The sequence below is a fragment of the Symsagittifera roscoffensis genome, chromosome 9 (genome assembly GCF_963678635.1).
Source record: "Symsagittifera roscoffensis chromosome 9, txSymRosc1.1, whole genome shotgun sequence".
In the NCBI taxonomy this organism is placed as follows: domain Eukaryota; kingdom Metazoa; phylum Xenacoelomorpha; order Acoela; family Convolutidae; genus Symsagittifera; species Symsagittifera roscoffensis.
The window spans coordinates 52,525,838-52,545,405 of NC_087070.1; the positions used below are offsets into that span (position 1 = coordinate 52,525,838).

The window sequence follows — 19,568 nt, forward strand, 5'->3', positions numbered from 1 at the left end:
TTAATTTAGTTGAAAAAAGACATTAAATAGTTTTTAGAAGCCTGCTATAAGGCTGAACGATGTCGAAAATTCTGGCGACTGTTTAAGACCACCTTTTTGCGTAGATGGAAGACAGATACTTTTTTAGTGTACTGGTTAAAAAGGGTAAAATTACATGACAGAAAAAGTTTTTGGATTCTAGAAAGGTGAAGCGTGCCTTTAGTGATAGTTACTAGAGAAAACTAAAAGAACGAAAACTGTTTTTGAAGTACGCTTGCGATTAGCAAGCGTTATCAGTCTGGAATATAGTTTTTTTTCTACTTAACTTAACAAAGTCAGTTGAATCAGTTAGCTCAGCTGTTAGCCTCAGCCAAATGCAGCTGATAGCAGCAGGACAGAATGCCTGTCAGCAGATTTTTTCTGAGCATTTCTGCTTTTTAATTGGCCGATCCATTAGAATTTTTTTGTTGGTTGTAAATGAACTCTTGTTTTTAATTTTCCTTTTGTTTGTTTTCGCTTTTCTTCTTTTTAAGGTTTTTCAGCTTAAATGGTTTTGGCTGGTGCATATCTATAAAGTTGCCTCTTACTTCGTTGTATAAAGCACCAAAAGTTTTTAAAATTGTTTTTGTGCTTACGGAGGGGGTAAGGGGGAGGGTAAAACATAGGATTTTTTTGATATACATCTTGCTTCTGTCGGGCAATGTATTTGGTAAGAGGTCATCGTCTCGTGTGAGTCATATCTTTCTCACGTGGCTTTATATAGAAAATGATTTAGGAGAACGCATAGTTATTTCTGCTTGGGTTTCCTGAGGGGATTTAATTTAGGGGAAGGCTTTTGGACAAAAAACGATAATGAGTTTGGGAAGGGAATGGTAATATGCTTATTGAGTTTTTGTCCGATAAGGGCCTTAAAAATATATAAATCCGTTATGTCTCGGGTTTTGTTGATTGATTATCTGTCAACCTCTTTTTGACGTCGTCTACAAAAAGCATTGGTCAGAACCTTCGAGTGCTTGCTATGATTGCTGTGCTGGACTCAGAAAATTTTATCTGGTTCAATTTTGTAAGGAATGTAGGTGAAGTTGGAAGGGTACAAAATTGTTACCAATAAGAAATTTAAGTTGAAATTTCTAAAGGGCTGTTGCGAGAAATTGGTTGCTTATCGACAACTTCTCGTCGCAAATGACAATCATAATGGAAACGATCCTTCCTTATTCTGTGCCACCTTCCTCGTCGAACGTGGGAAATGAATCAAATATGGTTTTCGAGATTCGGCTGTTAAAGAGTATATGCGCCGTGCCAAAGCTAAGATTGTTAACAAACTGCTGCATAAAATGAACAATTTAAGAAAACTTTCCAGATGAAAAAAAATCTATATTTTTTGGATTTTTTTTTGGAGAATTTGGGTTATAAACATCGTTGGAAGTACATCAAGGCTTGATATAAGATAATTTTTAGTCAGCTCCTCTTTGTCTGTTTGATTTGCGTTTTTGTGTGGTTCATGCGAAACTCAAAAAATATCGAAGGTAGTTTTGCTGCAACGATAGTTTTCAAATGTTTTTCTAGGATTCTGTTTTATAAGGAAGCTTAGGCACTGAGCTTTCAAAGAATTATTGTTTCATTACGACGAATGCCTTGAGAGACAATTGAAGTTTTGGCAACAGGCAAATTTTTTAAGAGTTTTGCGCTGAAGGTCCGCTTACTGTTTTTAGGAAATGCTAGGAAATGTTAAAGATATGTAACCTTGTTAGAACCGTAAGTTGTAAGCATTCACTTCAACTGTAACTAAAGGATCAGATGAAACCGCAATAACACTTAGCTTGTTTTGAATTTTTATAACACCAACAGTGGTTGAGGCTGTGGGCATTCTACATAAAAGTACTATTTGACCAAATGACACTGCAACAATACAGTTAGCTTTTCTCTGCTAATTTAACATGCACGAACTAGTCCTGTAAGTTAAACAAAATCCCATGAATTTTTGGGTACATTACTTGATTTTATTAGCGTTTCACCTAGAAGTCCTTGGCCGTAAGTGGGGTCGGAATGATAGTCGTTGCGCACCAGTTTTCTTCAGAGTTCGGGCTGTGCCTGTGCGTATTGTTAGAAAAATTGATGAAGGGATTTTTAGAAGCCCAAATTTTTGATTTGAGAATCCAAAGAAAGAACAGAAACTAAATTTTGATTCTTGTCTAGCCAGTTTGTACAAATGATCAGTACGAAGTCATTGAGTTTTTTTTAATGAACATCAGATAACCATTTGTGGAAAACGGAATCAGGGATTCGCTGTACGCTGCTTTACATATAGCAAAAAACGGATTTGTACTGCCTGCCCAATTATCTTCGACTATCTCAGGCCGTTATTGATCAGAGATTGCATTTTGCTGCTGGTCTTCAGATCCAGAATTGTTTTCCTGTTTTTCTTAATAGTAGTCAATATCATAATTATCCGCATGGTAATCAAAAGTCGATGGTTGGTTTTTGTTTTCAGTTTTGGTGTAATCCTCTTAGTTTTCTGGGAGGCTGGGATCGAGATTTTATCTGTCGTTTAAATATGGGCCGAAGTTTTGGTTGCTTTCTGCATAGCCAGATTGTGATAAGTTTGCATAGATATGCCAAATTTGGCCAACTTCAATGCTATTACTGGCATTCGTTTGAATGGATGAGATTTTACAATTTATGTGATGGTCAATTTCGATTCTGTCAACTTGCATGTTTCGGTGAATCGTAGCGCACAGGCCTTCGACTATAATATTGTCGTGTTCTAGGAGCAGTATTTATTGTATTTGTTGGGTTTTATGCCAGTGAATTGATCTGTTACTCGCCGGTTTCGCTTGTCTGCTCGGATGAGTTCTGCATCGTTGTCATCTAAAAAAAATTAGGATTTTAAGACGATTCCAATCAGTTAGAAAATCCAGTGGATCCTCAATTTCGGATTTGAAAACTCTATTTCGCAATTCAAAGTCATATTCTCGGCCTCGTTTAGACCCTGCGTATTAATTTCGCAATCGCTGTAAGGTCTGCTTAAGATCATTTCGTGTAACTTCGTCAATATTCGATTAAAAGCGGAGTGCGTTTACATCTAGATGAAGATGTAAATCTTTAGCTCGCTGATTTTCTGCTTCTTGTATGCGGGCATCAGTGATGCTGCCTCGTAAGAAGCGTAAGAAGTCTTCGAACTTAAATCACTCTACACCACGAGTTTATTTTCGTCAGTAAACGCTGATTTTAAAACAACAGTTGGAGTCGGTGTTGCATATATATCAAACATATAAAACATATCTAAAACAAAATATGTCTAATATCTATATATATGTATAAAAGATAGGAATAGAGAAAGTTTTGAGGTTGCAACCGAGTTGTTTGCCTCATTTTTGTGTAGATGAAGCAATTATGAGTTTAAAAAAAGGTTTTCAAAGAGGGAAAGTTTTCCCGTTTGATTGTATTTGAAATTTCAACAAGACTGCTCGTATCAGGGCAAAGTCCTGAATGTTCTGACTGCCTTTTAAGGTTTATGGAGCAGTAATAACATTAAAAAAATTCAATGAAATAAAACAAAAGAAGTTTTTTTTTTCTAAAATGTGAAATTTTTTTATGAAAATCATCCCCCCACACACCATATAAAGTGCAAAAGCATAGATTTCGCTCCTTGTAACAAACCAATTATGGCAAATAAGCTTCTTTTAACCAATTTGGAACATTTTCTAAGACGGATTAACTCTCCGCTTACGCTTTAATAGGGCGAAATATATCGCGCGTTAATTGTCCCAAATTGGCCAAAATTAAAAAAAAAATTTGAAAAAATTTCAGATTTTATGTAAAAACATCACCCCACACGTCATATTAAGTACAAAGTGATAAATTTTGCGCCTATTAACAAATCAATTTTGGCATATAAGCTTCCTTGAGCCAATTTGGAACGATTTCTAAGACGGATTAAATATGGCTTACGCGTTAATAGCTCGAAATTTATCGCGCGTTAATTTATCCCAAATTGGCCAAAATGGCACTCTTTAAACCCTCGTAACTTTACGAAAAATGATCACAGGTGAAATATCTTTTCAAATTTAAGCTCAGGAGAACAATACCTTTCGAATGATATTAAAAAAATTCCGTCAAAAGTGGCTTGTTAAAAAGTCGAAATTTGTCTGAAGAAAAAAAAAACCCACCCCGAGCACAAATATTCCGTTACTTTTGTATCGAAAGTCGGAACAATAAGGAGACTTTCGAGAAGTTTGAATTTGATAATAGCATTGAGAATGACTGTTTTATAAAATCCATATGAATATCTTCAAAATTATAATTTTCTAAACCAATTCCTGTTCCGTCGCTGCTTTCACACCTCATTCGTTAATAGATTTAATTCAACGGATAATCAAATGAAAGTTTTGTACCTAGTAGGAATCGTCCCTGCCGTAAGAGACCAACTATATTTTCATAATATTTGCAAACTAGCAATTGCAGCTCCTGTTCGGTTTGATTTACATTTTTAATTCTTCGGGTCTGTTCAGAGCCGCTGCCTCCAACAGGAGTTTCGGCTGCACTGGTGAATGAGACGACTGCCATCGTGTACTTCGCCTCCAACCCGGGAAATTACGACAGCATGACAGGCTTCACTGTCGATTTCAACGACACTGAGTACTATTCAAGTGAGTTGTTTGTCTGCCTGTACATTACATTACTCTCTAATGATAGGTTAGGAGTTTCTTTTTTGTTAACTGATGAACGAAACGAGCTGAGAGAGCACAGCTTTTCCCGGCGTCTTCACCCCACAAATGTGGAAACATATATAGATTATTTTTTCAACAAGTTTAGGAAGATAGGGCTCTTTTGTTTACACTATCAGCTTGTTACAAAAAGTGGTATGCGGACTAATAAGGCTATTGCAAACATATTTGGTTTTCATACTTCACCTTGTAAAACCAATCCTTGCTACATAAAATTGATGCATTATTGATGTGTGTGTGGGGGGGGGGGGGAGTTAGGTACGTAGGGAGGGAGGGAGGGAGGGAGGAAAAAGAGCTGAAGATGCATTGCGAGCAAAGTTGCGCTGGTTGTTTGATATCGAAATAACATTTTTTAAGCTCTAGAAAAACAGAAATTTCTAATGAAAGTGTACATTATGCAATGTGGATGAAATGTACTCAACAAAGAAAAAACTGAGTACTGAGTACATTTTGTAAGTATTATTAATGGTCAACTATCACCGCTGCAATAGTTTATATTTTTCTAATTTCTTTCAGGATACTATTTATTTTGATTTTTATCATTTAGTTATCTGTTAGGTAGAATTACAGTCACAGGCAAAGGAGAGTTTTTGGACGGAGTAACTGAACGTATTTTTTGAAAGTTCATGATGACACATGCAGTGTTTAGCTCAGTAGGTTACATAGTAATGAGGCCAGTAGAGGACATTTTGAGTCATGTTTTACAGTTGCGATCAGCTTAGTGTATTATAACGAACCTTCTTTTTTTCTAACCTAAATCGCCCAGAAATTGTTCAATAAAAATGTTCTCTTGTTTGGAATTTTTTCTTCAGCATTGGAAATCGCATAATATCTGTTATCTGCTTTATTTGTGGCTAGTGTTTAGTACGAAATAAGCATCCTTGGCTGAGTGGTTCGTGTGAGTCGCTAATTCTCTAGGCCGCAAGTTGGAAGCTCAGTGATAGCTGACTTTTTACTAATTCGAGGCTCTTTTTTAATTTTTATTATTGCACTTTATAGAACTGTTTTTTGTCGTGTTATCGCATGTGTTTGCGAAGCAAAGTTTTGCCTCTGTGTAAAAAGTTTGTTAATTTTCTAATTCTCAAGTGTTATAACCGAACAGATTCTTAGCCAAATCAACTAGTATCCAAAAAATGTCGACTAATCTTCATAATAAATTCTTTGTAATAATACTTATATATTGGCTTTCGTTGACACTACAACACATTTACTAAATATCAAATTACTAATAGAGGAAATAGATTTATAAACTTGCGAACAGAATTCAGCGTTAGTGTAAAAGTACCACTATTCTTTTTTTCTAGCCTAAGTCAAAAATATTCGTGCGATTTTTGGTGGCACCTTTATGGCTTTTCGATAGCTTGTGCTTTGAAATTCAAATAGTAATAAGTTATCACCGTTGATGAATTTTTAAATTAAATGTTTCAAAAGTTAAGTATTTCAAACATTTACAGAAATAAATCAACTGTTAAGCATATCAGATAAGCATATATATAAAGCAATTAAAACGAACACGAAACCGTGAAGTTCAATAAAAAGAGCTCGTAGATTAACACTTGTGTAAACTATTCTTTCGAGCTATTTAAGTTGAAACACTGCACCTCCACTTGATATTCAACGTACGCTTAAAAGCAAGCAAAAATAAAATTTCTTCAAACTGAAAATTCAAACTTTAATTTATTGATAACTGTCTTTTGCCCTAAGGTCTCCGGTTCGAGTCCCCACTGGTTTTTTTCCAGTATGTTTGAAATAGACAAATTTTCTGTATGATTTGAACCTATTGGAGTTTCGTTTGACTGCTTTAGTTTTGTCGGTTTAGTTGCCACATCGGATTTGTTTTTGAATTCGTTTCATTTCCTTTGTTAAAAAGAAGGCAAATCCTACTATCGAACAGCAAAGTTGTGCTGGTCACGAAAACGTGGCCGAATTCTAGTTTTGAAGGATTTCCCTGCTTGAAAAATGTCTTTGCTAAATCAAATTTTTAAATTTTTGATCCAATTTTCTCAAATTGGGGTAATTTTATCAAAAAGTGCTGGTCATATTTTGTTCTACAAACTTGAAAAGTTTCCAGGCTGTTCGTTTTTTGTTTTGAAATTCGAAAGTTGAGATTTTTACAATAATTAAAATAATATATTTTTAAAATTTTTTCAACTGTCTGTTGGTTACGTTTTTTATTGCAATTCAGTTTATCTGATACGTTTTTCAAGATGTTTTTTACACAAGCAAAGCTTGTGTTATAGTATGAACTATCTTTTTTTTTCCAACCTAAGTCGCAAATATGTTGACTTTTTAACTAGTCTTTTTTGAGCGTATTTTTATGTCATTTGAAAGGTATTGTTGTCTTGAGCTTAATGTTAAAAAGATATTTTACCTGTGATCTTTTTTCGTAAAGTTATGGGAGTTTAAACATAACCATTTTGGCCAATTTGGGACAACGCGCGATATATTTCACGCTGTTTACGCGTTAGCGGAGATTTAATCCGTCTTAGAAATCGTTCCAAGGTGGTTGAAGGAAGCTTATTTGTCTTAATTGATTTGTTACTAGGAGCGAAATTTGTCAGTTTATGTATTATATGGCGTGTGCGGGGATGATTTTTTCAAAAAATCTCAAAAAAAAATTATTTTATTTTTATTACATTTAATTTTTTTCATGTTATTGGTGCTTAGACTGCTCTATAACTTGAGGCATGTTAGTTGCTAAATTTCATTTTTTTTCAAATTGACTCATATTGCTAAAGCGTCATAATTGGCGTGCGTCACTTAAGAAATTTTGTAGACTCAAAGTCTTACGCATTCAGTTTTTCCCAGTAGCTTTATCGGTCATGTTTTTGCTTGTGTATGTGAAGTGCAACTTCGCCTCTTTGTTAAAGCTTAGTTTGTTTCTGATTCAAACTGCCCCTGTTTGATAAAAATGGGTATTCTGAAAATGTATTGGATATGGTGTTTTTATTTGGAAAGTTTTTTCATTTTTTTTCCAAATTTTGTCGACCTTTTGTTTCGGTTGACTAATTTGATTTTCCGAGCTCTCAGCACTAAAGCACTAAAAGGCTCTGTTTTGGCTAAATTATTTGCTCCGCTGGCCAAAAAATGCGTTTAAAGCTCTTTTTGGAAAATTTTGGCTTAAGAATTGTTTTTTTTTGGTGCGAGCTTCCCCATCAAAATTAGGAAATATTGGCACTGAAGACGCCTTAAGAAAAACTTAAGGGTCTGTCAGCCAAAAATTTATATCTCGACTTGGTACATAGGGGGTACCCTTTGGTTCGGCAGGGGGTCGAATCAGGGGCGGATCTAGGATTTTCTCGAGGGGGGGGCGGATTTTCGAAAAATTTTCCAAAATTTTGACCTTTTTTTTTTTTTTTAGGTCGACCAAATAGATTTTTCGAGCTCTCCCAAAGCACTGTTTTGCCCCTATTTTGGTAAAAAATGTCTGCGCCGCAGGCAAATTTTTGAAAAAACAGTCAAAAAAGCCGTTTTTGGGCACTTTTTGAAAAATTTTGACAAAAAAATTTCGTTTTTTTTTTGGCGCGCGCTCCCCCTCAAAGTTAGTATATATTGGCGCCGAAGGCGCCTTTAGAAAAATTTTAGGGTCGGTCCGCCAAAAATGGATTTCCGAAAAAGTATCAAAGGGGGGACCCTTTGGGTCGGCAGGGGGTCGAATCCCTGAGGGAGGGGGCGTCCGCCCCCCCCCCCCCCCCGCCCCCCCCCTAAATCCGCCCCTGGGTCGAATCCATGAGAACGGTGGGGGGGGGGGCGTCTGCCCGCCACCCCAACTAAATCCGCTCGTGCTCTCATATCTGAGGTTTCGGGTTCAATCGAAATCACGGGCAGTGGGATGCTCTCCTGCGTAATTGGTTACGTTCAATTTTTTTTCTAATGGGCCGCAGAAAAATCAGACTTTTAATGTTTTGACCAATGGATGGATAGACTTGTGGGAGCTACACCTGCATAAGCGGTCACGCCCAAATTTATGTACACAGAGTTTTTGACCGTTTTTCGAAATTGTTACAGTTTTTTAATAACTACCCTCCTAAATTGCAGGTTTTTAGCAATCAATAAACGGTATGTGTGAAGCTCCCCTGCACAATAGGATATGATAGAGAAGATCCTCACTGTATTAGTGTCTTTCCTGTCACGTGTTCGATCAAAAGAACAGGTTGCGGTAAAAGTCTACTCTCCTGCCCATCTTTATTTTTCGTCCATTTGTAAGAATTGCTAATAGGCACTTCCTATGTTCTAGCGGCTAATCTTTTTAGTAGAGAAATAACTACGGATTTGGTTTTGAAAAGTTGTTCTGTAGATTATAATTTACCAACTCTGATTTTCAATATTTCCATTGATTTTTTTTTCGATTATACGGTTTGTTTGATCGTTTTTTTTGTGTAAATTGCGTAGTTTCAAGCAAATTCCTAAAAGTTTATATTTTGCTTATATTAGGAATGATGGGTCTTAAATATTTTGATTTTAAAAATTTTTTAGTTTGCATTTTTGCATGACTTTAATTCCGTTTTCGGCATAATGGAGGTCGAGCCAACGCTTTAGTTGACCATTGTTTATTGATTTTCCTTGTTTGTTAAAGCTGTTTAGGAGCAACGTTCGAGCGTCAGATATGAATTTTTTGTAGATATAGTTTTTTCGATAGTTTTTTCATAAAATTGACTTCCTTTTTTAATCAATATATTGTTATGCCATGTTTTAATTATATCGCGAGTGATTTGAAACTCCGCTTCGCCTCTGTGATAACTAGACGTTGGTTTCGAAGCAAAAAAAAGCCCACGGCTAAGTTTACGTTAATTTTTTAAGCAAAAAGATGCCCGCGGCTAAAATTAGCGAGCGTTTTCTGTTTTTTTTTTAAATCAATTTTTATATACATGTTAAGCTATTTCACCGTTACTGAGAATATAAAATAATTTTTTATCATTGTAAGCTTAAATGATTCTTTCGCTTAAGTCAAGTACATTCAGAAATAAGGCGGAAACTTCTAAAGACAGGCCATGTGGCTACTGAATTAATTACCAGGAAAATATCAATTTCAAAGCATGAAGTATTAGGTCTTGATGGCGTTATTCAGCCATTTAAATTTTTTGTTTTTTTTTGTCAAGAAATTTTATTTTTGAGCCTTTGTAACCACAAGGAGCTGCAATTGGTGGAAAATTGCTTGTCTGCCTCCAACTGAAATTACTCTCGTGTGTGTCCTAAATTTATTTTAGATAATGTATGAACTAAAAGAGTTGAGATAGTACAGTTTTTCCGGTGGTCCCTTCCTCATGTTCAAAATAAAAATTTTGAAATTTATGAAAAATTATGCAGTCGGGCTGATGTGTGCGGCTCAGCGGTATCAAAACACACATTGTTTGTGAACAAACTTGATGATTTTTGACCCCAAGTGTTCCCCATGCCCCCCTCCTCGGGTTACAGGGAATTTTTTTTTTACTGTAGTCCGGCAGTTTTGCTTCGGTTTATCTGCATGAAGCATTCGAAGAACTCGTTGTTTTCGAGATTTTTGACCATCTTGTGTGTTTTTTTTTTAATTTAGTCCCTTCGTCATGAGAATAGCCGCTACTTAAGTGTTTAAGTCAAGTTAGATTAACACACAGCGGCGCAAGCGTTATCAAATTAAAACTTTGATTTTTTTCAGGTGAAATGTTCGAACCAAATCACTGAGTTTTCGTCAGCTCAGTTGTTTTGGAGACTTCTGCCTCTTATATAACTTGATTTTTTGTCTCTATTTAAAATAACAGTCCTGATTTGAATTTGTTTTTTTTTGTGACTACACTAAAATGAAATTACTTTCGGGTGTGACCTGATTTTTTTAAGATATTGTATGAACTAAAACAGTTGAGATACTACAGTTTTTGGTAGTACCGTTTTTGAGATAGTTGGGTTTTCGACCAGTTTGTGTGTTTTTTTATTTGCTGAAACTTTCCGATCATTCGGTCCCTTCTTCATGAGAATAGCCCCTACCTAATTGTTAAAGTTAAAAAAAAAACTTAGCTTTACTCTAGGAAAACTAGTTTTGGAAGCTTCATTTAGCGCTTGCTTGCCAATCAAAATTATTCAAAAAGTTTGAGAATTGTCATTTTTTCTTGTAGCAAGTTTTTTTTGAAGCAATCAGTGTTAGTTAAGTGTCTTTCAGTGCTCACTTCATTCTGGAAAGAACCTTTATCCGGTGGTTTTCCCTGAAATGGACATAATTCGATACAAACGTATGAAAATTTTGGTAGATCTAATTTCTTCGAAAAATTTCATTTAAATTGTTTTTAGGGTTCTTTTTTTTAGGCTTTTGTCGTCGCATTTTCTATTGGCTAACTTGCCATGCTATGTTTGTAATGGGTCGCAAGTGGTGCGATCTCCACTTAATTTCGTGCAGAATATATGAGGGAGAATGAAAGAAAGCATAGCACAACTATAAGCTTTTTCGAATATCCTAAACCGCTGCAAATTATTCGCCATGTAGAGTTTCATAACTTACTGTTTCAACCTTAGATCATCTTTAACATTCATGTATAATAATGGTATAAGAAAAGAAAAAGTTTTTGTGTTGTTAGTACATTTTTTGCCAAGTGAACTTAGTGTTATTAAAATAGTCGCCGAGTTTTGAGGATCACGCATGCTAATTTACAAGCATGTTCCCCGATTTATCGAACTCCACCACATTTTAAGACAAACAGCTCATTCAGTGCTGATTGAAATAACCGGTCACATAAAAAGAAGCTGAAAATCTCTTACGCATTTCTCTCAAATTGGGTTAACTCTAGACAAAGACGATGAGGACAAATTTTAGTTTGCAATTGTTCCAGTTTTTATGGTGCAATGTATTTCGCTATTTTAAGACCCAAAATTCTATGAAATTCGATGAACGTCGAAAAATGAAGTGAGTAAAAAGCAGTCCGACACAACGAAATATAACATCAGAGTTCGGCGACTGTTTGCTGCCTACTGCGAAAATAATGGGTTCAAAATCCTGAGTAATGGTTAAATAAGAGAGAACTCTTAAAAATTGTTTTTTGAAAAATAACCTGTACTAGTCGTTAATCCGGCGCTAATTTTATCCAAAGCTCTTCTAATCCGGTAATTAATGTATGGTTATTTCTTTTCAGTTACCGGAAACAATTCAGTCATAATTAAGTCATTGAGCAGCGGAACTAGATTCGGTTACCGGGTCCGGCAGGAGTTTGACTGCGATGGTTCCCCTGGCATCGACATCTCAAGTGATTGGACTTCTATGTCGACTGTGATCACACGTAAGGAAGCGTCACATTAAATTGTGTTTTTCAACTAACAAAGTCACCAAATCGATAATCATGGGTGGGTTGCAAAGCTACTTGGGTTAATGAGTCATAGATTGACGTTTTGTTCCAGTTTTCGAAGAAAGTGAAGGAATATTTGTAAGTTTTTTTCTCCAGACGAATTTCGAGTTACTCATTAGCAATTTTTGGCGGGTTTTTTTCATACTTTGAAAGAGCTGAGTACCCTAGATTCGAAAATAAAAAGATATTTTTTCCATGATTTTTTTACAAAAGCTTTAAAATACTACGTGTATTCTTTTTTCTCCAGCCTATGTGGCACAAATTAGTGCTTTTTTCTCAAAAGTGACAAAAACAACATCTGTGTAGCTGGTCTTTGGTAAACACCCGCCACTTAGCGCAACTGGTAAGGCTGTTCACCCGAAATCTGCAGGTCGTCGATGGCAGAGGCTCTTTTCCCGGAGTATGTATGTTTATTTAAAAAAAATAAAATAGGTGCTACTTTTTTCGGCTGCGTATATACTGGTCAGTTTTTCTTTGGCTTAGTATGTTTGGACTTAGTTACTACCAACTTAGTGTTTTAGTTCTGTTTAGGTTTCAGTTATTTTGTAGATTGGTTCAGCTGTTTTTAAATGTTCATAATTTATCAAAAAAATCCAAATTTTTCAATTCATGTATAGAAATGACATTTACCGAACTCTAGGACTGATAAAACTCGGTAAATATTAAATGTAAATTAAATATAAATAGTATAGTACAACGACTAAATGTACCGAGAAAGTTTGGTAATAAAATAGTTTGATAGATATGGCTTTTTGAATGGGACAATTTTGATCTGGCGCGCACTTAATCCTTGTGTTTTTGACAGGGTCATACTGATGCAAGTCGGTGATTTTGGCGATGAGATCCAGAATCTTTTTAAATGCAGCATCTTGAGTAGCTTTCCAGATGAATTTCTATTTATTACAGAACTCAAGAGGTTCTCGAAATTCGCACGTAAGATTATGAAGACTTGGTATAAAATTTTTGGAGATGGTTTAGCGTATCCGTGAAGGAGCGAAGCTGTTTTAGAGTCCTGGGAGCGGTCAGGCTTTTTATATCATCTATTTATGAGAATTTTGGAGAATAGCCTTTAGAGTGAATATCAAAACGCAACCACACAAGCTTGTTTTTTTGCGAACTCGCATTTCGAAAGTACGAGAAAGTACCTCATTGTGCTCTGTGAACGACCTCATTGTGCTCTGTCAAGGAACCTTGTGAGACCACCAAAATATCGTCGGGGTGGCAAATTGTACATGGTTTGCCTTGGAGAGTGCAATCCATCGCCTTTTGGAATTCGGACGGCATGTCCGTTAGACCGTAGAAACCGGTGTTGACGCAGTATGTCCCTGTTGAATCGCCACAACTGCTACTGAATTTACAATGACGGCTTGTTTTGATCTGACTGAATGCGTTTTTAGGTCGAGCGAGGTAAACCACACAGGGCCTGGCGCGATGCTCGTAATGATCCGAGCGGCAGATTCGATAAGTTCTGGTATGTTTGCAGCTGTTATTTATTTTTCCAAATCTGGGCGTTAGGGGGTTTGGCGTCCATTGCTAATGTCATCGACACATCTTTCTTTGCTGTGATCACTTTCGGGTTGATAAAATGGTCCGTCGTGCATTTGTCCAACTTGGTAATATGGCCATCCCGGACCAACCCTTTCATTTCTTCTGACACGCGATCTTTTATGTGGATAGGTACCTTTCGGCCTTTATTCTGCAGAGGGATTAGCGAGTTCTTGAAATTTGTTTGAACTTGATAAGATTTATATCTGGCCAGTCGTGTGAACAGTTTAGAGAATTTGTTTACAAAGTAGGCCTTGATCAGCTCGGAGGATGAATTTTCCACGAGATTTTGTACTTGATTAACTTCTGGAGGATTTCCTTGAAAGGTTTCAATGCGAATTAAACCCTGCAAATCCAAACCACATAAGCAGCGAATTCTATTTTCCGAAACCAGGAATGCAGCAATATGATTTTTCCAGCCTCCGGATTATGTAGGGTTTGTTAGAGTACCAAAGACTTTAATGGATTTCATGATGCAAATTTGAGCTGTGGATCGCTTTCTACGCTGTTGGACGTTAAGAACGCCGTAATCAGCTTCGCTGTCTATGTCTTGATTGGTTACTACAATGTCATGTCTACTTGTCTGCAGGTTTTTGCAGAGTTCATTATCTTCCTCTCTTTTGACTCGACATTTTGTGAAATTTTCGATTTTTTTTAAATGAAAATGACCCTTTTTCTTTTTGAATGACACAGTTTAGCCTGTAATTGATTCTTCCTGTGCTGACCGCTTTGTGTGTGGGAAGTCCTTGTCCGCCCCCTTTAACGAGGCTGGACCGATAAAGTAGACTCCTGTTGGGTTTTAGCTGGAAGGAAGTCTGAATTATCTTTATAATGCGGCAGAATTTTCTAGAACTCGGTAGATGCTGATACTCTTTTTTCCAGCTCTAACGCTAGTTTTGAGGTGCCTTCGTGATCTAGGTTTTTTTCGGATAAGCGTGCTTTGGGTATCAGCATCTCGAATTCGTCCTGTGAATAGGTCTCGTACTACACTATGTTCTTCATCTGTTGTCCAGTTGCAACACGCTGCTTGTGCCGACAATAGTGAGTGAAATGACAAAAAAGACTCATATGCTTCCATGTACCTAACGTCATATAACTTCGTTCCGTGGTATAGTTAACCTCCACCTTGAAAGCGTAAACACAATTTCGGTAGAAGTCTACGATCGACAACAAGTTTAAATCGGCATGCGGAAAAGCTTGTTCGAGTTTTTTCTCCCTTCGTTCCATCAAAAAACAAACGTGATTGCGCTCCAGCTTCGGCTCCGTGAAAGAACCAGTTCATCCCAATTTGTAGCCCCATTTTCCGCCGTTCTAAGCTCGCTTCATCAACACGCCTGATTGCAGCTGCGTCTCTGTGGAGGCCGTTATCTGCCTCTGGTTGCGACTCTGTGTCGAGTTTCGTTTCTGGCCTTGCGGGAGGATCATCATGGACTGCGCTGGGCGCCACAAAAATGTTGGACACGTTAAAAATGTCCTATATGCCTAAGGTAAGGCTATATTGTCCGAACCAACTGTCCCAACTAAACGGTGGAGACAGAGGGTTTTGCCCAATAGATAGTTAACCCCGGGAGGTCCGCCGGGTCATCTGTTACAGGAACTGATGATGACCTTTACCGAAATCTAAGACTGATAAAATTCGGTAAAATGCGAAATGTAAATTAAATAAAAATTTGTATAGTACAACAAATAGATGTACCGAGAATGTTTTAGAATGTAAAGTTATTGTTATAACTTGATAGATATGTGTTTTTGAATAGGACAATTCATGAATAGATGGCTACAAATAAGACAGCAAAATAATTAGGTCTGATTTGTAAGCCGATATGCAGACAGATGATTTTAAGTAGCACCATACGTGTAAATAGCCAACACAACTGGTGGGTGGCCTTGACACCACTGCAAAAACTGCATAACAGAGTGCAGCGTAATTACATATAATTTATGCGCGACCTGACAAGAAAGTCATTTGTTGATTTTCTTGCGATCTGCAATTAACAAGCGTTATCAAATGAGGGCATAATTTTTTTGAGGTTAACTACTTGTGTTCAACAGAATCAGTGGATCATTTTTCCTTGTTTGATTTTATTTTTTTAAATTCAATTAGTGTTTTGGCCTAAAGAGCCAAAAGGCAAAGAACATTCTTGGCCCAACAAAGGATTGTATGTTTGCTTCCGGCAAGAAAAAATTTTTTTTGCTCCCGTGCATTTGTTTGCGTTCTAAATATCTTGTTTTCGTATTATTGCGTATCTGCTGATTTTTGTCGGCAGTTGGAGCTTTCCATTGATATGAGTGGTCTCTATCAAGTTTTGTGGTCAAGGGCTGTAACATTGTTGTTTGTTGATAGTTTTTTTCAATGAACGTCTTTGGGCTACTAAAGCGTTCAATTATCCGAACAAAGTGAACCAAATAGAAAAATTTCAATGTGTTTTTTTTTCAAATTGAATTGACATTAGACAAAAAGTTGTTCGAACGAAAGTGCTTAGAAAATTAGCAGAATTTTAGTTTTCTAGTTTTTTGAAAAGCTCAGACCAAAAACTTTACCCTAGTCATTCACAATTTACGCTAAACCTACTAAGTCAATCTAAATGCTTATATCGAAATGCGTCTCTTTTCTAGTTATCCAACCAAATTTCAGAAGATATGATCTTCTTATTTTTGTGTCGAGAAATGTATTTTTGTTTGATGGCCAAAGTATTATGTGTACTATAAAAAATAACAATGTTTTGTTTAAACACAATTCAAAGAATTCGCGAGAAAAATCTCGGAGAACACGCCGTTCTTTAAATTTTGGTCGTTTTTCAGGCTCAGTTCTAGAATAATTTTTTATTGCTAAAAATAAGCTAAAAATTATCTATATTGGCTTAAAATTTTTATATCGAATTTCGCACATTAGTTTGTCTCATGAAAATTCTGGTAAAAATTAAAAATTAAAGTGGTTTTTTCCTCCTTTTTTAAGAGTCGCTGAACGTAGTTCAGGCTCTTATATAGGTCGTGATGGTTTTTAATGTTTTTTATTTAGGTTGTCTTAAAGTTATTTTTTCGCCGTTTAACTTTTAATTTATTTATAAGTTCAGTTCATTTCTTTTCTTAAAAGGAAGGCCAACCCAACTATTGAACAGCGAAAAGTCACCAAAAACGTGATCGACTTCTAATTTCGAAAAAAATGGAATTAGTTTATCCAGTTTTGTCAAATTGGGTTAATACTATCAAGGAAGGGTTAATCATGAATTCCATGAACTAGAAGAGCTTAAGGCCATCTATTTTTTGACGAAAGTTGACTTTTTTCTACAAAACAAGGCAGTTTTTTTCTGTTTACCTGCGTTCGTTGACTCTTTTCCAACTGTCTGTTGGCTATGTTTGTATGATATCAACCAGCCCAGTTTGAGACAACGTGTTGAATTTTTAATGTTTTTTTTTTCGTTCGGCCCGTTTAGTTTAAATCAGCACTCTAGCTAATAGAATATTCTGAAAGATTTTTGCGCTAATTTTACAAATGCGCTAATTGTAGGCTAAATTATGCAATATTTTTGCATGATGTTTTTGTGTTTTAGCTTGGCGGATTAGCAGAATATTTTAAGCGTTACCAAAACAGTGCCATACTAGAAGCGCTTCAATCGAATTCTCTGAATTTCGATTTTTAATTTCTTTTTTAAAGCTTTTGCTTTAAAAGCAACTTGTCATTCTTTCTTTGATCCGAGCCTATTTAATTCATATTTTGTTCGTGAAAAGTTTCTAGCTGTCTATAGTTCCTGTAGTTTTCATTTTTGAGTTACGTTCCTATTGTTTGCTGTTCCTGGGACGAGCAATCATCCGAAAACATTTTATATTTTCAGAACTCTGAATATCATGAAACTTGGAGAAAACTCTGAAATGCAGTTTTAAAGATGTTATTTTGTGAGAATAACTTTCTAGGCATTATCAGAAAGCTGTTGGACATATTTTTCTAGAAAAAATCTATGAAGTAGTTTGTAAATTGACTTCTATTTTAGCACCCCCCAAGCAAGGAATCAACGGAACCGCATCAACTTTTTCGGACACTTATATCACTATTGGGTTCTCTATGACCGACGACGCTAACTCCTCTTTCACCTTCAGTCTTTACCGAGACAGCGATCTCGTCCAGTACTGGGGGAATGGGAACTTCTCGGGTGTAACTACTTACAAGGACGATGCAGGTATGTCTTGAAATTTTGATATATTTGACCATTACTAGTTCTCTTTCTATACTCTCTGTTTTTAAAGACTCAGTAAGCGGAGTGAACACGCGAAGTGAGCACTTTTTGTTAAATTTTATTTTCTAACGAAAAGCCAAAATTCTGGTCCTAATTTTTCGCGGCTTGACTATCGAGTTCTTTTCAAGGTAACTTCAAATTCAAGTCTCATTGGACGGCCTAAAACTACGCTATCCTAAAACAAAAGTGTTTAATGCGCGAAAATAAATTGCTTACTTCTCACTAGTGAGTTTTAGTTTTTCAAATTTTCAATATAAAAAATACCTATTTACCCAGTTGTGTAGTTTTTCAAATTTTCAATATAAAAAATACCTATTTACCCAGTTGTGTAGTTTTTCAAATTTTCAATATAAAAATTACCTATTTACCCAGTTGTGTAGTTTTTCAAATTTTCAATATAAAAAATACCTATTTACCCAGTTGTGTAGTTTTTCAAATTTTCAATATAAAAAATACCTATTTACCCAGTTGTGTAGTTTTTCAAATTTTCAATATAAAAATTACCTATTTACCCAGTTGTGTAGTTTTTCAAATTTTCAATATAAAAATTACCTATTTACCCAGTTGTGTAGTTTTTCAAATTTTCAATATAAAAGTTACCCATTTACCCAGTTGTGTAGTTTTTCAAATTTTCAATTTAAAAATTACTTGTTTACACAGTTGTTTAGTTTTTCAAATTTTCAATATAAAGAATACCTATTTACCCAGTTGTGTAGTTTTTGAAATTTTCAATTTAAAAATTACTTGTTTACACAGTTGTTTAGTTTTTCAAATTTTCAATAAAAAGAATACCTATTTACCCAGTTGTGTAGTTTTTCAAACTTTCAATTTAAAAATTACTTGTTTACACAGTTGTTTAGTTTTTCAAATTTTCAATATAAAGAATACCTATTTACCCAGTTGTGTAGTTTTTCAAATTTTCAATATAAAAATTACCTGTTTACCCAGTTGTTTAGTCTTTCAAGTTTTCATAATGAAAAATACCTATTTACCCAGTTGTGTAGTTTTTCAAATTTTCAATATAAAAAATACCTATTTACCCAGTTGTGTAGTTTTTCAAATTTTCAATATAAAAAATACCTATTTACCCAGTTGTGTAGTTTTTCAAATTTTCAATAAAAAAAATACCTATTTACCCAGTTGTGTAGTTTTTCAAATTTTCAATTTAAAAATTACTTGTTTACACAGTTGTTTAGTTTTTCAAATTTTCAATATAAAGAATACCTATTTACCCAGTTGTGTAGTTTTTCAAATTTTCAATATAAAAAATACCTATTTACCCAGTTGTGTAGTCTTTCAAGTTTTCATAATGAAAAATACCTATTTACCCAGTTGTGTAGTTTTTCAAATTTTCAATATAAAAAATACCTATTTACCCAGTTGTGTAGTTTTTCAAATTTTCAATATAAAAAATACCTATTTACCCAGTTGTGTAGTTTTTCAAATTTTCAATAAAAAAAATACCTATTTACCCAGTTGTGTAGTTTTTCAAGTTTTCAATATGAAAATTACCTATTTACCCAGTTGTTTAGTTTTTCACTTTTCCAATATAAAAAATACCTCTTTGCCCAGTTGTTTAGATTTTCAAGTTTTCAATATAAAATACTTATTTACCCAGTTATTAGTTTTTCACTTTTTCATTATAAAAAATACTTCTTTGCCCAGTTGTTTAGATTTTCAAGTTTTCAATATAAAATACTTATTTAACCAGTTATTAGTTTTTCACTTTTTCATTATAAAAAATACTTCTTTGCCCAGTTGTTTAGATTTTCAAGTTT

General features: G+C 35.2%; 1 protein-coding gene across 2 annotated transcripts in view; it reads left to right on the forward strand.

Moving 5' to 3' along the window:
- LOC134854891 (uncharacterized) overlaps positions 1-19,568 on the forward strand; it is a 263,671-nt gene that overhangs the window by 15,413 nt on the left and 228,690 nt on the right. For both annotated transcript variants that reach the window (XM_063871250.1, XM_063871251.1), the window contains 3 exons: positions 4,491-4,628; positions 11,804-11,947; positions 17,548-17,733. In XM_063871250.1, coding sequence (XP_063727320.1) covers positions 4,491-4,628; positions 11,804-11,947; positions 17,548-17,733 — 468 coding nt within the window. The remainder of the gene's footprint in view (positions 1-4,490; positions 4,629-11,803; positions 11,948-17,547; positions 17,734-19,568) is intronic.